At 67.9% G+C, this 20,529-nt stretch overlaps 1 protein-coding gene across 1 annotated transcript; it reads right to left on the bottom strand.

The window, feature by feature from the left end:
• Positions 1 to 597: 597 nt before the first annotated feature.
• LOC142599774 (ryanodine receptor 1-like) lies at positions 598 to 20,423 on the bottom strand (the record flags this gene model as incomplete). The annotated part of the gene is made up of 24 exons (XM_075741539.1): positions 20,333 to 20,423; positions 18,513 to 18,683; positions 18,328 to 18,387; positions 16,723 to 16,860; positions 15,653 to 15,765; positions 14,254 to 14,350; positions 14,044 to 14,150; positions 13,849 to 13,900; positions 13,578 to 13,658; positions 13,377 to 13,476; positions 13,152 to 13,231; positions 11,441 to 11,517; positions 11,120 to 11,193; positions 10,488 to 10,505; positions 8,717 to 8,797; positions 8,305 to 8,393; positions 7,554 to 7,682; positions 6,708 to 6,812; positions 6,012 to 6,093; positions 3,912 to 5,251; positions 3,461 to 3,534; positions 1,880 to 2,036; positions 1,578 to 1,664; positions 598 to 822 (listed from the first exon to the last, which is right to left on the bottom strand). Coding segments are annotated over exons 2-24 (3,444 nt in total), but the record flags the coding sequence as incomplete, so codon positions are not given.
• Positions 20,424 to 20,529: the final 106 nt, after the last annotated feature.

The following is a 20,529-nucleotide window of genomic DNA, read 5'->3' as shown; positions in this document are numbered from 1 at the left end:
TGAGGGGGTGTGGTCAGATGCCTGGGTGTGGCCGAGGGGGCGTGGCCAGGTGACTGGGGCGTGGCCCCATGCATGGGCGTGGCCGGGGGCGTGGCCCTGTGCCTGGGCGTGACCGAGGGGGCGTGGCCATGTGCCTGGGCGTGGCCGGGGGTGTGGCCCGTTGCCTGGGCGTGGCAGGGGGGCGTGGCCCTGTGCCTGGGTGTGACCGAGGGGGCGTGGCCATGTGCCTGGGCGTGGCCGGGGGGCGTGGCCCTGTGTCTGGGCGTGGCCAGGGGCGTGGCCATGTGCCTGGGTGTGACTGAGGGGGCGTGGCCCTGTGCCTGGGTGTGACCAGGGGGCGTGGCCCTGTGTCCGGGCGTGGCCGGGGCGTGGCCCTGTGCCTGGGCGTGGCCGGGGGGCGTGGCCCTGTGTCTGGGTGTGACGGGGGGGCGTGGCCCTGTGCCTGGGCGTGGCGTGGCCCTGTGTCTGGGTGTGACGGGGGCGTGGCCCTGTGCCTGGGCGTGGCCGGGGGCGTGACCCTGTGCCTGGGCGTGGCCGGGGGCGTGGCCCCGTGCCTGGGCGTGGCCGGGGGCGTGGCCCCGTGCCGGGGCGTGGCACCTTGAGGCAGTTGTAGCCGATGATGCAGAGGAAGGCGACGAGCGTGTGGGCCAGGGCCAGGCCCTGGAGCGCCGGCTGCATGTAGCCCGTGCTCTCCTCCAGGAAGTAATATACCACGCTCTCCTCCCCGCCCGCCTCCGCCGCCCCGCCGGCCTCCTCCGCCACCGCCGACAGCCCCGAGCCCTCCGCCGCCTCCTCCTCCGCGCCGGGAGGGTGCTCCGATACCTGGGGGGGGGGTGAGGAGACCCTGCTGCACCCACACACCCCCCCCTCACCCCACCCCTGTGCCCTGGGGACCGGAGCGTCCTGGTACCTGTCACCTACAGACCCCGCAGATCCCCCCCCCAGGGGTCCAGGGTGTCCCCCCCACCCCATCCCATTCCCCCCCCCAGGGACCCAGGGTGTTCCCACCCCATCCCATACCCCCCCCCCCAGGGGTCCAGGGTGCCCCCCCCACATCTCATTACCCCCCCAAGGGACCCAGGGTGCCCCCACCCCATCCCATACCCCCCCCCAAGGGACCCAGGGTGCCCCCACCCATCTCATTACCCCCCCCCGCAAGGGACCCAGGGTGCCCCCACCCCATCCCATACCCCCCCCCAGGGACCCAGGGTGCCCCCACCCATCTCATTACCCCCCCCGCAAGGGACCCAGGGTGCCCCCACCCCACCCCATACCCTCCCAATGGGGACCCGGGGTGCCCCCACCCCATCCCATACCCCCCCCCAGGGGTCCAGGGTGCCCCCACCCATCTCATTACCCCCCCCCAGAGAACCCAAGGTGCCCCCACCCCATCCCGTACCCCCCCCAGGGACTCAGGGTGCCCCCACCCCATCCCGTACCCCCCCCAGGGACTCAGGGTGCCCCCACCCCATCCCATACCCCCCCCAGGGACCCAGGGTGCCCCCACCCCATCCCGTACCCCCCCCAGGGACTCAGGGTGCCCACCCCGTACCCCCCACCCCCCCCAGGCCCCAGACCTTGTAGAAGAGGAGGATGAAGTTGATGGCGAAGGCGAGGAAGAGCGCCAGGAACCGCAGGTTGTAGAAGTTCCTGGACAGGTAGTTCTGCACGGGGGGGGGGCGCACACACACCCCACACGCTCAGGGCTGGGGGGGGTCCCCAGCCCCCAGGACACCCCCCCCACCCCAAGCACCCACCCCCATTGATGGGGGGGTCCCACTGTTGTGTCCCCCACCCAAGGCTGCCCCCCCCCCGCCCCCGGCTGGCAATGGGGGGCCCCCCCCCCTCCCCGGCCCCCCTCAGCCCCCCCCCCCCGTACCAGGAATTTGACCCTCTGGACCTCCAGCTCAGCCCAGAACTCAAAGGCTCCCTCGGCCGGTGGCTCCTTGCGTTCCCGGGGGACCGATTTCCTCCTCTTCTCGGGGGGCGCAGGCTCGGGCCCCCCCTCGGTCCCCTCCTTCTCTCCGTTCTCCGTGCTGGGGTGAAGGTGCTGCCTGGGTGGGGGCCCCCAGCGCGACCCTCCACCCTTCCCAGAGCCCCCCGACGGGGCCACGGACCCACCCTACAGCCATCACGGGACCACACAACACCCAACGGGGCCACACAACACCCAACAGGGCCACGGAACGCCCAACGGGGCCACGCAACACCCAGTGGGGCCATGGACCCACCCTACAGCCATCACGGGGCCACGCAACACCCAACAGGGCCACGCAACACCCAACGGGGCCACGCAACACCCAACGGGGCCACAGATCCACCCTACAGCCATCACGGGACCACGCAACACCCAACAGGGCCACGCAACACCCAACGGGGCCACAGACCCACCCTACAGCCATCACGGGGCCACGCAACACCCAACAGGGCCACGCAACACCCAACGGGGCCACAGACCCACCCTACAGCCATCACGGGACCACGCAACACCCAACAGGGCCACGCAACACCCAACGGGGCCACAGACCCACCCTACAGCCATCACGGGACCACGCAACACCCAACAGGGCCACGCAACACCCAACGGGGCCACAGACCCACCCTACAGCCATCACGGGACCACGCAACACCCAACAGGGCCACGCAACACCCAACGGGGCCACAGACCCACCCTACAGCCATCACGGGACCACGCAACACCCAACAGGGCCACGCAACACCCAACGGGGCCACAGACCCACCCTACAGCCATCACAGGACCACGCAACACCCAACAGGGCCACACAACACCCAACGGGGCCATGGACCCACCCTACAGCCCCCATGGGACCACACAACACCCAGCGGGACCACGGACCCACCCTACAGCCATCACGGGACCACGCAACACCCAACAGTGCCACGGAACACCCAATGGGGCCACGCAACACCCAGTGGGGCCACAGACCCATCCTACAGCCATCACGGGACCACAGAACACCCAACAGTGCCACGGAACACCCAACAGGGCCACGCAACACCCAACAGGGCCACGCAACACCCAACGGGGCCACGCAACACCCAACGGGGCCACAGACCCACCCTACAGCCATCATGGGGCCATGCAACACCCAACGGTGCCACGGAACACCCAATGGGGCCACGGAACACCCAACGGTGCCACAGAACACCCAACGGGACCATGGGGCCACCCTACAGCCCCTAAGGGACCACGCAACACCCGACAGGGCCACGGACCTACCCTACAGGCATCATGGGACCACACAACACCCAACGGGGCCACAGACCCACCCTACTGCCATCACGAGACCACGGAACACCCAGCGGGGCCACGCAACACCCAACGGGGCCACACAACACCCAGCGGGGCCACAGACCCACCCTACAGCCCCCACGGGGCCAGGTACCCTCCAATGGGACCACGGACCCCCCCATGGGGGCCCCGGCCCCCCCCACTTACTCAGCTTTCTCCGCCTCGCCCGCCAGCTCCTCTTCCTTCTGCGGCTCCTCCTCCACCACCTCCTCCCCGTCCTCCTGCGGTGGGAGCCAGGATCAGGCCCGGGGAGGGAGGGGGGGGGCACGGACTGGCCCCCCCCAAAGCCCTGCTTAGACTGCCCATGCTCATAGGGGGCAGGAACCGGGGGACCCCCGCTCTGCTCCCCACTGCTAGGAGGGCCCACAGGGTCCTGCCCCCCCCCCAGGGTTCTGCTCCCCCCTAGGAACCGCCCAGGATCCTTCTACCCCCCCCCCAAAAGGAACCCATGCATCCTGACCCCCCCCGCCCCATAGGGACCCCCCAATATCCTCCCCCTCATAGGGGACCCCGAGATCCTCCCCCTCCCACAGGGACCCCCAGCATCCTGCCCCCCCCCCCCCCCCTCCCCGTAGGACCCCCCCCATCGGCCGCCTACCCCGATCTTCCTCCGGAGGATGGGGGTGCCCTCGGGGGTGGGGGGCTCAGCAGCGGGGGGCTCCCCGATGTCCCCCAGCCCCCCGGGGGCGTCAGGGGCCGCCAGCCGATAGTGCCCGGGTTCCTTGCGTACCCCGAAAGCCGCCACCGGCGCCGCCGCCGCCTCCTCCTCCTCCTCTTCCTCCTCGGGGGGCTGCGGCAGGTGGGGGGCGGGGGCGGGGACGGGGTCTTGGGGACCCCCCTCCTCTCCCCCCGTGCCCCCCACGGCCTCGCCGCCCCCCACAGCGTCCTGAGTGGGGTCAGGCATGCTAGCCAGCAGCTCGGCCAGGGCCAGCCGCTGCGCCCCTTCCACCAGCCCCCCTCCGAAAAGGGAGGTCCAGGCCAGGCGCCCCACGGCCCCCAGCACCCCCCAACCCCCCAGCAACCCCCCCAACATCGCCCGACCGGCGGCCGCCCCCGCCGCCCACGCCAGCTCCCGACCCGGCCGTCTCCGTAACCGTCTCAACCGTCGCCTCCAAGTTTGGGGGGACCCCAATAAATGTCGCAACCCCCCGGCTCCCGCCAGCATCTCCCCGAAAGCCGAGGCGGGTTCGGCGGGTGGCGGGGGGCCGGTGGGGTCGGGGGTTTCCTCCTCTTCCTCCTGCTCTTCATCCTCTCCTCCTTCCCGAGCGGATTCCTCCTCGGAGAGGCGAGAAGCGATCTGCATCTCGAAGATGGTGTCCTCGCAGAAGTTGACGAAGAGTTCCATCTTCTCGGCTTCGCCCCCTTCGTTGACCACGTCGAAGATGAACTGACGTTTGGATTCCTTCACTTGGGGCATCTCCCACTGCGCCTTGTTGGCGGCGCTGATCTCGAAGTAGAGGCGTTCGATCCGTCGAGCCGCTCCCATAATCTCGATCCGTCCCAAAAACGGACGGAAATACTCCAAGATACTGGCCGCTTGCTCCAAGAAGGTCCGGAGACGTTGATCGTGGGGAACGTGCTCCGAGAGGTTGGTGAGGAGCACGGCGACGTTGAAACCGATGTCGCGAGCGGGTTCTTGGAAGCGACCGGCGAAGGCTTCCACGTCGATCATCTCGTTCTCGTCTGCTTCGGAGCAGGAGAGGAGGAACTGGATCTCGGCGGGTTCGTATTGCTTCTGGCTGTCCATCGCCTTCTGGAAGTCCTTCTTGGAGATGAGACCTCGCGGATCCGAGACGTAGTCACGGAAGGCGTCCGAGGCCACGATGTCCCGCAGCTTCAGGAACATGTCGAAGAACTTGAGGATCATGGTGACGTTGCTGGAGGACTCCACCAGCATGTCCACCATCTGCCGGGCGATGGTCCCGTTCACCACGTTGCCTGTGGAGGGAGGGAGGAAGGGAGGGGGGGTCACTCCCGGTGCTGGGGACACCCTGGAGAGCGAGGGGACACCTTGGGTGGTCAAGGGACACCTCAAGTGGCATAGGCCACCATGGATGGCGGGGAACACCCTGGAGAAAGGGGGGGACACCTTGGGTGGTCAAGGGACAGCTCAAGTGGCATGGGCCACCATGGATGGTGGGGAACACCCTGGAGAAAGGGGGGACACCTTGGGTGGTCAAGGGACAGCTCAAGTGGCATGGGCCACCATGGATGGTGGGGAACACCCTGGAGAAAGGGGGGGACACCTTGGGTGGTCAAGGGACACCTCAAGTGGCATGGGCCACCATGGATGGTGGGGAACACCCTGGAGAGCGAGGGGACACCTTGGGTGGTCAAGGGACACCTCAAGTGGCATGGGCCACCATGGATGGTGGGGAACACCCTGGAAAGAGGGGGGGACACCTTGGGTGGTCAAGGGACACCTCAAGTGGCATGGGCCACCATGGATGGTGGGGAACGCCCTGGAGAGAGGGGGGGACACCCCTGATGACACGGGGACAGCCTGGATGGTGAGGACACCTCGTTTTGGTGGGACCCCCGTGGTGATACGAGGACCCTGGGTGGCATTAGGACATCCTGGACGGTGGGTGGGATGTCCTAACCCTGGGTGGCAACGGGACGGCGAGGAAGCCCCGGATGACGTCGGGACAACCCTGGGGGACACACACACACACACGGACGGACGAGGGGCCCCCACCTTCCAGCAAGGACAGCAGCATCACCACCATGTCCTTCTGCAGGTCCAGCAGCTCCTTCAGCAGCCCGATCTGGCTGGAGTCCTGAGGTGGGGATGGGGGGACACCATGAGCCTGATGAGCCCCTCCCCAATACCGTGACACCCCCACCCACCCCCCCCAGACCCCTTTACCTGGGTGGGGGGGGGTCCAGCACCGCTCCTCGCACCACGAGACGGAGGGTGGGTGATGACACCCCCCCCCCAAAACTCACACGCAACCCAAGCCGGGGGGGGGGTCAAAGGTGTTGGGGGGGGGGGGGTGTGTCTTTGCCATGCCAGGGGTCGGGGTTGGGGGGGGGTTAGCGAGGCCGTGCAGCGCTGGGGAGGGGGCCGGGCCGGGGTTGGGGTGGGGGGGGGGGGGGCTCGGCGGGTGCTTACGCCCATCCGCGGTCCCGGCGTTTGGCCCATCTGGCGGCAGCGGGGCGGAAAGGTCCGTCAGAGCCGTTGGGGTGGGGGGGGGGTGGGGGTGGGGTTCTTAGGGTGCCCCGGTGCCGACGGGATGGGGTGGGGGTCATTGGGGGGGGGGGGAGCTGCTGATGCCAGCGGGGACTCGGGTATCCCCAACCCTCCCTCCCCTGGGGACAGCGAGGAGGGGGCAGCGGGTTAGTGGGGGGGGGGGGGGCGCTCCCAGTGCTCCCAGTGCCCTCCCAGTCCCACCTGGGCCAGCTTCTTCATCATGTGGGCGAAGACGTGGAGGAAGCCGACGACGGCGTCCCAGAGGCGGCTGTGGGCCAGGCTCTGCTGGTTCCCCGTGCAGGGACCCTGCGGGTGGGGGGCACTGGCACCGCTGGCCCCGGGGACCCCCCAGAGACACAGACCACCCACCCACCCCCCCTCTCCGGGGACCCTCGAGGACAGTGGGACCCCCCGCCCCCGCCAGGGACACTGGGGGTCTTGGAGACCCCAGGGGCTTTGGAGACACTGGGACCCCCAGGGACCACCAGAGTCCTTGGGGACCCCGAGGACATCAAGACCCCTTGGACACCCCCCCAGGACCACCGGAGTCCTTGGGGACCTCAAGGACATCAAGACCCCTTGGACACCGAGACCCTTGGGGACCCCCCAGGGCCACCGGGGTCCTTGGGGACCTCCCAGGACCACCAAGACCCCTTGGACACCGAGGTCCTTGGGGACCCCCCCCCAGGGACCACCAGAGTCCTTGGGGACCCCAAGGACATCAAGACCCCTTGGACACCAAGATCCTGGGGGACCCCCCAGGGACTTCAGGACCCCCAGGGCCACCGGGGTCCTTGGGGACCCCCCCCAGGGACTTCAGGACCCCCAGGGCCACCGGGGTCCTTGGGGACCCCCCCCAGGAACCTTGGGAACCCGCAGGGACACGCAAGGTCACCAGGTTCCCCAGGACGCCAAGACTCCTGAGGACCCCAAGGAGCTCGGACCAGACCCCCACCCCCAGGTCCCCAGGGACATCACGGGGGGCAGCAGGGTCCATCCCACCTGGCTGCGCCGGGCGAGGGGCTGGGGGGGGCTGGGGGGGCTCACCTGGATGTACTCGGTGAGGCTGTTGAAGACCTGCTTGGCCACGGCCATGGCCTTGGAGAAGTTGCGCTTCCCCTGCTCGTCGATCACGTCCTTCCCCGAGTAGTACCAGTAGAAGTCGCTGATGGACTCCTGCCACCGGACGGGCACCATCAGCGGGGGGGGGGACACGGGGACCACCAGCAGCACGGGGACAGGGACACGGGGACCACCAGCAGCACGAGGACAGGGACACGGGGACCACCAGCAGCTCAGGGACACAGGGATGTAGGGACCACCAGCAGCACGGGGACATGGACATGGGGACCACCAGCAGCACGGGGACAGGGACATGGGGACCACCAGCAGCTCAGGGACACAGGGGCATGGGGACCACCAGCAGCATGGGGACAGGGACACGGGGACCACCAGCAGCTCAGGGACATGGACACAGGGACCACGGACACATGGACCACCAGCAGCGTGGTGACATGGGGACCACCAGCAGCATGGGGACACAGGGATGTGGGGACCACCAGCAGGATGGGGACAGGGACATGGGGACCACCAGCAGCGTGGGGACACGGGGATGGGGACGTGGGGACCACCAGCAGCACGGGGACAGAGGGATGGTCGGGGACCCAGGGTGGGACGTGGGACAGAGCAGGGCAGGGGGACGTGAGTCAGGGGCGTGGGTCAGGGTCCAAGCAGGAGGCAGTGGTGTGGGGCTGGGGGGGGGGTGTGGGTCACCGTGGGTCGCCGTGGGGCCGGGTACCTGCAGGCGCAGCAGGTAGTCCACGGTGCAGATGATGATGTTGATGGTGGTCGTGTTCCCCGTCTGGGTGCGCAGGTAGTTCTGGAAATCTGGGGGGGGGGGGGGGACGACGGACGACAATGGGGTGAGACCAGCCCCACGGCCACCCCACACCTGCCCCACGGCCGCCCCACAGCCCCTCCTGCCCCATAGCTCCTTCTCCTGCCCCACAGCTCCTTCTCCTGCCCCATAGCTCCTTCTCCTGCCCCACAGCTCCTTCTCCTGCCCCACGGTCCTCCAAAGCCTCTTCCCCACCCAGAGCCCCCCGGTGCCCCATAGCCGTGACCGTGTCCCGGGTGTCCCCCCCCTCGGGTGTCCCCCCCGCCGTGTGTCCCCCCCCCGGGTGTCCCCGTCCCCCCCCGTGTCCCCTCACCGTTGTTGTGCCCCTCGCACAGCAGCTGGAGCAGCCGGAAGAGATCCTGCGTGAACTCATCGTCCGACATCACCTTCTCCCCTGGGGAGGTTGGGGGGGGGGGGGGGGGGGGACACACACGACACAACACGGGGACACGGGGTCACACGGGGACACGGGGTCACGCGGGGACACGGGGTCACGCGGGGACGCAGTTGGGGTCACGCGGGGACACAGGCGGCCAAGGTCAGGCCAGGTCGGGGGGGGGACGACCATGGGGTGACATCCCGGGGGGGGGGTGTGGGGACACGCTGCAGCGGCACGGGGACACCCCGGGGTGGCACGGGGACCCCCCAGGGTGGCACGGGGACCCCCTCAGGGTGGCACGGGGACCCCTCAGGGTGGTACGGGGACCCCCCCAGGGTGGCACAGGGACCCCCCCAGGGTGGCAGGGGGACACCCCCCCAGGGTGGCACAGGGACCCCCCCCAGGGTGGCACAAGGACCCCCCCAGGGTGGCACGGGGACCCCCTCAGGGTGGCACAGGGACCCCCCAGGATGGCACAGGGACCCCCCAGGATGGCACAGGGACCCCTCAGGGGTACGGGACCCCCCAGGATGGCACAGGGACCCCCCCAGGGTGGCACGGGGACTCCCCAGGGTGGCACAGGGACCCCCCCAGGGTGGTACGGGACCCCCCAGGATGGCACAGGGACACCCCAGGGTGGCACAGGGACCCCCCCAGGGTGGCAGGGGGGTTAGCACGGGGAGGGGGCAGCCAGCGGGGCCGAGGGGCCAGGGACAAGCGGGGCCAGGCATGCTGCGGGGACGCGGGGACGTGCCGTGGGTCCCGCTCCTGCTCTGGGGACAGGGCGGGGGGACGACACGCCGGTGCCACCCTCCTCCAGCACCCCCCCAGCCCGGAGACCCTACAATAACACCCCAGCCCTATAGACCCTACAATAACACCCCCAGCCCTATAGACCCTATATACCCCCCCCTCGGCCCTATAGCCCCTACAATAACACCCCCAGCCCTATAGCCCCTATATACCCCCTCGGCCCTATAGCCCCTACAATAACACCCCTGAGCCCTATAGACCCTACAATAACATCCCTGAGCCCTATAGACCCTGCAATAACACCCCCAGCCCTATAGCCCCTATATACCCCCTCGGCCCTATAGACCCTACAATAACATCCCTGAGCCCTATAGACCCTACAATAACATCCCTGAGCCCTATAGACCCTGCAATAACACCCCCAGCCCTATAGCCCCTATATACCCCCCCTCGGCCCTATAGACCCTACAATAACATCCCTGAGCCCTATAGACCCTGCAATAACACCCCCAGCCCTATAGCCTCTATATACCCCCCCTCGGCCCTATAGACCCTGCAATAACATCCCTGAGCCCTATAGCCCCTACAATAACACCCCCAGCCCTATAGACCCTACAATAACACCCCCAGCCCTATAGACCCTGCAATAACACCCCCAGCCCTATAGACCCTACAATAACACCCCTGAGCCCTATAGACCCTACAATAACACCCCCAGCCCTATAGCCCCTATATACCCCCCCTCGGCCCTATAGACCCTACAATAACACCCCCAGCCCTATAGCCCCTATATACCCCCCCTCGGCCCTATAGACCCTACAATAACACCCCCAGCCCTATAGCCCCTGTATACCCCCCCTCGGCCCTATAGACCCTACAATAACACCCCCAGCCCTATAGCCCCTATATACCCCCCCTCGGCCCTATAGCCCCTACGATAACGAGTATTTACCGTTCTCACGGCTGATGACTGTCACCAGGAGCCAGGACGGGGAGAGAAGGGGAGAGAGGAGGTGAGCGGGGTGGGGGGGTCATTAGGGCGGGGGGGGGTCATTAGGGTTTGGGGGTGTCATTAGGGCGGGGGGGGTCATTAGGGTTTGGGGGGGGTCATTAGAGCAGGGGGGTCATTAAGGTTTGGGGGTGTCATTAGGGCAGGAGGGGGGTCATTAGGGTTTGGGGGGTTCATTAGGGCTGCAGGGGGGCATTAGGTTCCTGGGGGGGTTATTGGGGCCCAAGAGGGGATATTAGGTGCCTGGGGGGACGTTAGGGGTCAAGGGGGGGGGGCATCAGGGACTTGGGGGGCATTGGGGCTGGTGGGGCATTAGGGGCTTGGGGGGCATTAGGGACTTGGGGGACGTTAGGGCTCTGGGGGGGCATTAGGGCTTTGGGGGGGCATTAGGAGCTCAGAGCCACATTAATAGCGGGGGCTCGGGGGGAGCAGCGCAGTGGGACGGGGGGGCGCAGGATGGGGACACCCCCCCCCCCAAGTCAGAGCTCCCCCCACCCACAGTCCCGTCAGGGTCCCCTGGGGCAGCAGCAATAGGGGGTCCCGGGGGGGTGCCCGGGCAGGGCCCCCCCACTCACTCGTCCCCTCCTCGGTCACCATGCCCAGCCCCTCCGCCTTGTTCTGCCGCTCGAAGGCGTTGAGGTCCAGGACACTGCGGGGACACGGGGGCGGGGTCAGGATGGGACCCCCCAAAACCCTTCCAGGATCGCCCCCCAGCTGGACACGATCCCCTCCCTGGGGGTTCTGAAACTCTTGGGGACCCCCCACCCCCCCAAACCCCTGGGGCACCCCATGGAGGGTCCCTGATGCCCAAGGGGGGGACCCCGATGCCAATGGGGGTCCCTGATTCCCATGAGGGACCCCAAAGCCCACGGGGGACCCCAAAACCCGGGCGTCACCTGCAGGTCTGCATCAGCGCCTGGACGCTCTGGAAGAACCCGACCTCCCGCTTCTCCTTCAGGTAGTCCAGCATTTTCTGGGACACACACACACACGCGTGTGGATGGACGGACACGGCCACCGGCACAGGGACATGGCCACCTGGACGTGGCCACCAGCATGGGGACTTGGCCACCAGCACGGGGACTTGGCCACGTGGACATGGCCACCAGCACAGGGACATGGCCATTGGCACAGGGACACGGCCACCTGGACGTGGCCACCAGCACAGGGACATGGCCATTGGCACAGGGACATGGCCACCTGGACGTGGTCACCAGCATGGGGACGTGGTCACCAGCATGGGGACATGGCCACCGGCATGGGGACTTGGCCACCGGCATGGGGACTTGGCCACCAGCACAGGGACATGGCCACCGGCACGGGGACTTGGCCACCTGGACATGGCCACCAGCATGGGGACATGGCCACCAGCACAGGGACATGGCCACTGGCATGGGGACTTGGCCACCTGGACGTGGCCACCAGCATGGGGACATGGCCACCAGCACAGGGACACGGCCACCGGCACAAGGACACGGCCACTTGAACGTGGCCACCAGCACAGGGACATGGCCACCAGCATGGGGACATGGCCACCAACACGGGGACTTGACCACGTGGACATGGCCACCAGCATGGGGACATGGCCACCAGCACAGGGACATGGCCACCGGCACAGGGACTTGGCCACCTGGACACGGGGACTTGGCCACCTGGATGTGGCCATCGGCACGGGGACATGGCCACCAGCACAGGGACACGGCCACCGGCACAAGGACACGGCCACTTGAACGTGGCCACCAGCACAGGGACATGGCCACCAGCACAGGGACACGGCCACCGGCACAGGGATGTGGCCACCTGGACGTGGCCATCGGCACGGGGACATGGCCACCAGCACAGGGACACGGCCACCGGCACGGGGACTTGGCCACCTGGACATGGCCACCAGCACAGGGACACGGCCACCAGCATGGGGACATGGCCACCAGCACAGGGACATGGCCACTGGCATGGGGACTTGGCCACCTGGACGTGGCCACCAGCATGGGGACATGGCCACCAGCACAGGGACACGGCCACCGGCACAAGGACATGGCCACTTGAACGTGGCCACCAGCACAGGGACATGGCCACCAGCATGGGGACATGGCCACCAGCACAGGGACTTGGCCACCGGCACAGGGACTTGGCCACCTGGACACGGGGACTTGGCCACCTGGACACGGCCACCAGCACAGGGACACGGCCACCTGGACGTGGCCATCGGCACGGGGATGTGGCCACCGACACAGGGACATGGCCACCGGCACGGGGACATGGCCACCAGCATGGGGACGTGGCCACCTGGACAGGGCCACCAGCATGGGGGGACACGGATGTGCCCGTGGGCGCTTGCACAGACACGAGCGCGGCCGGGTGGATGGAAACAGACGTGGGCGTCCACACGGACGTGTGCGTGGACACGCGTGCGGATGTACGGAGCCATCCACGGACACGCGTGGACGCGCGGAGACGGACAAGCCCCACGCGCGTCCACGCGGCAACGGGTGTGCGAGGGCGCGGGGACGCGCGGGGACGCGCGTTGACACGGACACGCGTGGACAGGGACACGCGTGGACACGCACACGCGTGGACACGCACACGCACACGCGGACGCCCTCCTACCTGCTGCACCTCGGCGTTGCCCCCGTTGAGGATGGAGATGCCCAACTTGAGGGTGGAGGACACCATGTCGCCCCTCTCGCCTGTCGAACGCCCCGCGCCGTCACGGCCGCCGCGTGCGAGGACGGGGCTGTCGCACGAGGCCCCCCCCCTCGTGCGCGAGGGGCCGTTCCCCCCCCGTGCGAGGCGGCGGGGTGGGTGGGTGGGTGGGTGGGTGGGTGGTCTCACCCTTGCAGGCGCTGATCATCTGCAGCACCATCTCGGCCGCCCCCCGCGTGTGCAGCCGGGCTTGCTGGTACAGCAGCTTCTGCTTCTCCATCTCCTTCTCCTGGGAAGGGACGGGGTTTTGGGGGGGGGGGGTGGGTGTCTGAGGGGGTCACAAGGGGTCCCGGAGCGGGGGGGGGGGCTCAGGGTGCCCCCCGCACCCACCTCAAATGAGTCCTCAGCTTCTTCCTCTTCCTTCTCCTCTTCCTTCTTCTCTTCCTCTTCCCCTTCATCCATGTGGCAGCTCTGGGGTGGGGACGGGGGGTCCCCAGTTGAGCCCCCCCACCCCCCACCCCAATCCCTAGGGACACCCCCAACCCCTGCAGCCCCCCCAAGCAGGGCCAGGTCCCGGCCCCACACCAGGACAGTGGGGCTGGGTGGGGTTTTGGGGTGGGGGACCCCCCCACTTTGGGGGGGGGGGGGGGGCAGGACCCACCTTGGCCATGATGCCAGCGTACGCCATGTACAAATAATCCTTCTCCAACTTACTGCGGGATGTGGGGGGGGGACACACACATCTCACAGGGGTGCACCAGCACCACCCCAACTGGGGGGGACCCGGGGGCCCCCCCCCCAGGACCACCCCGGGGGTCCAAGGTTTGTGTCCGTGTCCCCCGTCCCCCCCCCCAACCTCTTCTCCGTCAGCGCCGTCCGGCTGAAGTGCAGGATGAGCTGGTGCAGCGGGTCCGGCTTCTTATCCTGCTCCTCTTCCTCCTCCTCCTCTTCCTCCCCTGACTTCTACCTCGGCCGACAGCGCAGGGTTCAGCTTTGGGGGGGTGGGGGGGTGTTCCTGGGCCGGTGACCCCCCCCCAGCGCGGGCAAGGTCCCCCCCCCAGCTCACCGAGAGGTCGTCGATCATGCGGTCCTCGAAGGGATGCTCCTCGGGGACGAGCCAGGAGAGCTTGTACGCCTCCAGGAACATGTTACAGGCACGGTGCCTGGGGGGACAGGGCTCGCCAGGGGCTCCCAGTTACCCCCAGTTACCCCCAGTTGGGCTCTGGGTCACCCTCGGGGGCTCCCAGTTACCCCCAGTTGGGTTTTGGGTCACCCTCGGGGGTTCCCAGTTACACCCAGTTACCCCCAGTTGGGTTTTGGGTCACCCTCGGGGGCTCCCAGTTACCCCCAGTTGGGCTCTGGGTCACCCTCGGGGGTTCCCAGTTACTCGCAGTTGCCCCCAGTTCGGTTTTGGGTCACCCTCGGCAGCTCCCAGTTACCCCCAGTTGGGTTTTGGGTCACCCTCGGGGGTTCCCAGTTACACCCAGTTACCCCCAGTTGGGTTTTGGGTCACCCTCGGGGGCTCCCAGTTACCCCCAGTTGGGCTCTGGGTCACCCTCGGGGGTTCCCAGTTACTCGCAGTTGCCCCCAGTTCGGTTTTGGGTCACCCTCGGCAGCTCCCAGTTACCCCCAGTTGGGTTTTGGGTCACCCTCGGGGGTTCCCAGTTACCCCCAGTTGCCCCCAGTTGGGTTTTGGGTCACCCTCGGGGGCTCCCAGTTACCCCCAGTTGGGTTCTGGGTCACCCTCGGGGGCTCCCAGTTACCCCCAGTTGGGCTCTGGGTCACCCTCGGGGGCTCCCAGTTACCCCCAGTTGGGCTCTGGGTCACCCCCAGGGGTTCCCAGTTACCCCCAGTTGGGTTCTGGGTCACCCTCGGGGGCTCCCAGTTACCCCCAGTTGGGCTCTGGGTCACCCTCGGGGGTTCCCAGTTACTCGCAGTTACCCCCAGTTGGGTTTTGGGTCACCCTCGGCAGCTCCCAGTTACCCCCAGTTGGGTTCTGGGTCACCCTCGGCAGCTCCCAGTTACCCCCAGTTGGGTTCTGGGTCACCCTCGGGGGTTCCCAGTTACCCCCAGTTGCCCCTAGTTGGGTTCTGGATCACCCTTGGGGGCTCCCAGTTACCCCCAGTTGGGTTTTGGGTCACCCTCAGGGGTTCCCAGTTACTCCCAGTTGCTCCCAGTTGGGTTCTGGATCACCCTTGGGGGTTCCCAGTTACCCCCAGTTGCCCCCCAAAGTGTTCTGGGCTGCCCTTGAGGGTTCCCAGTTGCTCCCAGTGGCTCTCAGTTGCCCCCACAAGGCTCTGGGATGTTCCCAGTTTCCCTTAAGGGGCTCCCAGTTGCCCCTAGATGCTTCCCAGTGGTCCCAGTCACACCCAGGGGGTCTCAGAGGGTTCAGAGCCCACCCCCCCCACCCCCCCCCGGCAGCTCCCAGTGCCTCCCAGTGCCTCCCAGTGCCTCCCAGTGCCCACCTGGGCAGGTTGTAGAGGGGCGTCATGCGGAAGCAGGCGACGACGGCGCGGCGGCGCTGCTTGGACAGCAGCTTGTGCCAGACCGCCTTCTTGGACTTGTAGGGGTGCTCCGTCTGGGGGGGGGCGTCACTGGGGCACCCCGGGGACACGCAGCACCCCAGGGACCCCCACAGCACCCCAGGGACCCCCAGCGCACCCCAGGGACCCCCACAGCACCCCAGGGACCCCCCCCCAGCGCACCCCAGGGACCCCCCCCAGCGCACCCCAGGGACCCCCCACAGCACCCCAGGGACCCCCAGAGGAGAACCCCAGAGACCACCCCGGAGCACCCCAGAGCATCCCAGGGACCCTCAGAGCACCCCAGGGACCCCCCCAGAGTGTACCAGAGACCTCCAGAGACCCTCAGAGCACCCCAGGGACCCTCAGGGACCCCCAGAGCACCCCAGGGACCCCCCCGGAGCACCCCAGAGCATCCTAGGGACCCTCAGAGCACCCCAGGGACCCCCCCAGAGTGTACCAGAGACCTCCAGAGACCCTCAGAGCATCCCAGGGACCCTCAGGGACCCCCAGAGCACCCCAGGGACCCCCCCGGAGCACCCTAGAGCATCCTAGGGACCCCCAGAGTGTACCAGAGACCTCCAGAGACCCTCAGAGCACCCCAGGGACCCTCAGGGACCCTCAGAGCACCCCAGGGACCCCCCCAGAGCACCCCAGGGACCCCCTCAGAGTGTACCAGAGACCTCCAGAGACCCTCAGAGCACCCCAGGGACCCTCAGAACACCCCAGGGACCCCCCCAGAGCACCCCAGAGCACCCCAGGGACCCCCCTGGAGAACCCCAGGGACCCCCTCCTCGGGCACCCCAGGGACCCCCCCTCGGGCACCCCTGGAGCACACCATGGCCCTCCCCAAGACTCTCAAGACCCCCCCGAGACACCCCCCCACCCAAGGGATCCCCAAGCCCCCCCCTCAGATCCCGCTCGAGGCCATGGGGCACGGCCAACATCTCCTGCACCCCAAGGACCCCCCCTCAGCCCCCCCCCACCAGGGACGTCCCCCCGAGCCCCCCGACCTGCTCGAGGTGGTAGAGCACGGCCGACACCTCCTGCACCCTCCGGACGATCTTCTCGGGGCTGTCGGAGTCCTCGGCCTTGCCGGCCATCTCGCGGTACAAGGCCATCTGCCACCGCATGGACGAGTTGTTCTCGCACTGGGGACACGGGGGGGGACACGGTGACCGCGGGGACGTGGCGCGGCACGTGGGGACCACGGGGGTGTAGGAACCACGATGGCCATGGGGATGTGGTGGGGGACGTGGGGACCACGGGGGTGTAGGAACCACGATGGCCATGGGGATGTGGTGGGGGGCGTGGGGACCATGGGGGCATGGGCACCACGATGACCATGGGGACATGGGGACATGGCGGGGCACGTGGGGACCACGGGGGTGTAGGAACCACGATGACCATGGGGATGTGGTGGGGGACGTGGGGACCACGGGGGCGTAGGCACCACGATGACCATGGGGACATGGGGGTACGGGCACCATGATGACCATGGGGATGTGGTGGGGGGCGTGGGGACCATGGGGGTGTAGGCACCACGATGACCATGGGGACATGGGGACCATGGGGGTACGGGCACCATGATGACCATGGGGACGTGGCGGGGCACGTGGGGACCACGGGGGTGTAGGAACCACGATGGCCATGGGGATGTGGTGGGGGATGTGGGGACCACGGGGGTGTAGGAACCACGATGACCATGGGGATGTGGTGGGGGATGTGGGGACCATGGGGGTGTAGGAACCACGATGACCATGATGACCATGGGGACATGAGGGTACGGGCACCATGATGACCATGGGGACATGGGGACCATGGGGGTACGGGCACCATGATGACCACGATGACCATGGGGACATGGCGGGGCACGTGGGGACCACGGGGGTGTAGGAACCACGATGGCCATGGGGATGTGGTGGGGGATGTGGGGACCATGGGGGTGTAGGAACCATGATGGCCATGGGGATGTGGTGGGGGGCGTGGGGACCATGGGGGCATGGGCACCATGATGACCACGGGGACATGGGGACCATGGGGGTACGGGCACCACGATGGCCATGGGGACGTGGTGGGGGACGTGGGGACCACAGGGGTGTAGGCACCATGATGACCGCGGGGACGTGGCGGGGCACGTGGGGACCACGGGGGTGTAGGAACCACGATGACCATGGGGACATGGGGACCATGGGGGTACGGGCACCACGATGGCCATGGGGACATGGGGAGGGACGTGAGGACCACAGGGGTGTAGGAACCACGATGGCCATGGGGACATGGGGACCATGGGGGTACGGGCACCACGATGGCCATGGGGACATGGGGACCACGGGGGTACAGGCACCACGATGGCCATGGGGACATGGGGACCACGGGGATACGGGCACCACGATGGCCATGGGGACATGGGGACCACGGGGGTACGGGCACCACGATGGCCATGGGGACGTGGTTGGGGACGTGAGGACCACAGGAGGACACAACAGCCACGAGGATACAGGCACCACGATGACCACGGGGACATGGGGACCACAGGGACCATGGGGGACAGGGGGATGTGGGGGGGGGGGACACGGTGGGGACAGCGGGGACGTGGTGGGGACGAGCCACCTCACCTTGCCCTGCAGGTGCAAGTTGTTGTTGAGGAACTCCCGCACCTCCTCGTCCGTGTCCTTCTGCAGGGGGGGACACACACAACGGGGCCACGTCGGGGAGCTGTCCCCAACTCCAGGGGGGGGTCCCCAACTCCAGGGGGGGGTCCCCAACCCCGAGGGGGGTGTCCCCAAGCCCTCCTGCCCACCAGGGCGTAGCGGCTCTTGGCCAGGCTGATGAGCTCCTGGTCGGTGGGCGAACACATGTTGAGGCCGATGGGCAGCATCTTCTTCAGCGTGGCGACGATGAGGGAGGTGTGGATGGAGTACCGGTCCCCCCGACGCTTCTTCTTCGTCCGCTCCTGCTCCGAGCCACCGCCCTGCGGGGACGGGGAGGGCATCAGGGCCACCACCCCCAGGCCAGGGTTACGGGGGTGTCAGGGACAGGACCCCCAATGTCACGGAGATGGGGACATCAGCACCAGGACCCCCGTGTCATGGGGAGACCGCAGGGCCAGGACCCCTGCGCCACCGCGACTGGGGACATCAGGGCCAGGACACCAGTGTCACCCAGATCCAGCAGCCCCAGAGGTCCCAGAGGTGGCCCTGTGGGGCAGGACCCCAGGATGTCCTTGGGGGTCCCAGCCGTGGTGGCCCCATAGAACAGGACCCCAGGATGTCCTTGGGGGTCCCAGCCGTGGTGGCCCCATAGAACAGGACCCTGGAGGTCCCAGCCATGGTGGCCCCATAGAACAGGACCCCAGGATGTCCTTGGGGGGTCCCAGCCATAGTGACCCCATAGAACAGGACCCCAGGATGTCCTTGGGGGTCCCAGCCGTGGTGGCCCCATAGAACAGGACCCCAGGATGTCCTTGGGGGTCCCAGCCGTGGTGGCCCCATAGAACAGGACCCCAGGATGACCTTGGGGGTCCCAGCCGTGGTGACCCCATAGAACAGGACCCTGGAGGGGTCTCGAGGGTCCCAGCCATGGTGGCCCCATAGAGCAGGACCCCAGGATGTCCTTGGGGGGTCCCAGCTGTGGTGGCCCCATAGAGCAGGACCCTGGAGGGGTCTTGGGGGTCCCAGCCATGGTGGCCCCATAGAGCAGGACCCCAGGATGTCCTTGGGGGGTCCCAGCCATGGTGACCCCATAGAACAGGACCCTGGAGGGGTCTTGGGGGTCCCAGCCATGGTGACCCCATAGAACAGGACCCCAGGATGTCCTTGGGGGTCCCAGCCATGGTGGCCCCACAGAACAGGACCCCAGGATGTCCTTGGGGGGTCCCAGCTGTGGTGGCCCCATAGAGCAGGACCCTGGAGGGGTCTTGGGGGTCCCAGCCATGGTGGCCCCATAGAGCAGGACCCCAGGATGTCCTTGGGGGGTCCCAGCTGTGGTGGCCCCACAGAACAGGACCCCAGGATGTCCTTGGGGGTCCCAGCCGTGGTGACCCCATAGAACAGGACCCCAGGATGTCCTTGGGGGGTCCCAGCCATGGTGACCCCATAGAGCAGGACCCCAGGATGTCCTTGGGGGGTCCCAGCTGTGGTGGCCCCATAGAGCAGGACCCTGGAGGGGTCTTGGGGGTCCCAGCCATGGTGGCCCCATAGAGCAGGACCCCAGGATGTCCTTGGGGGGTCCCAGCTGTGGTGGCCCCACAGAACAGGACCCCAGGATGTCCTTGGGGGTCCCAGCCGTGGTGACCCCATAGAACAGGACCCCAGGATGTCCTTGGGGGGTCCCAGCCATGGTGACCCCATAGAGCAGGACCCCAGGATGTCCTTGGGGGGTCCCAGCTGTGGTGGCCCCACAGAACAGGACCCTGGAGGGGTCTTGGGGGTCCCAGCCATGGTGGCCCCATAGAACAGGACCCTGGAGGGGTCTCGAGGGTCCCAGCCATGGTGGCCCCACAGAACAGGACCCCAGGATGTCCTTGGAGGGTCCCAGCCGTGGTGGCCTTGAGGAGCAGGACCCCAGGGTGGGGGCCAGGGTCCCTGGGGCCCCCTCCCCACGCAGCGTGGCCCCGCTAACCTGGCCGTCTCCGGACTAGGTGCCAGCACCCGCAGCCAAGGGCAGGAGAGAAGAGACAGCGTTAGGTCCCCGTCCCCATGGCCCTGGGGGGGCGGACGTGGGGGGCTCGGGGACCCGGGGAGGGACAGAGACCCCTGGATTGGGGGGGGGGGGGGGGGGGGTTGGGGGGGAGTTGGAGGTCCCAGGTGGGTTTTGGG

The sequence above is a fragment of the Balearica regulorum genome, unplaced genomic scaffold (genome assembly GCF_011004875.1).
Source record: "Balearica regulorum gibbericeps isolate bBalReg1 unplaced genomic scaffold, bBalReg1.pri scaffold_127_arrow_ctg1, whole genome shotgun sequence".
NCBI lineage: Eukaryota > Metazoa > Chordata > Aves > Gruiformes > Gruidae > Balearica > Balearica regulorum.
Note: the sequence above shows the minus strand (reverse complement) of the source record. Positions and strands in the feature narration are given on the sequence as shown.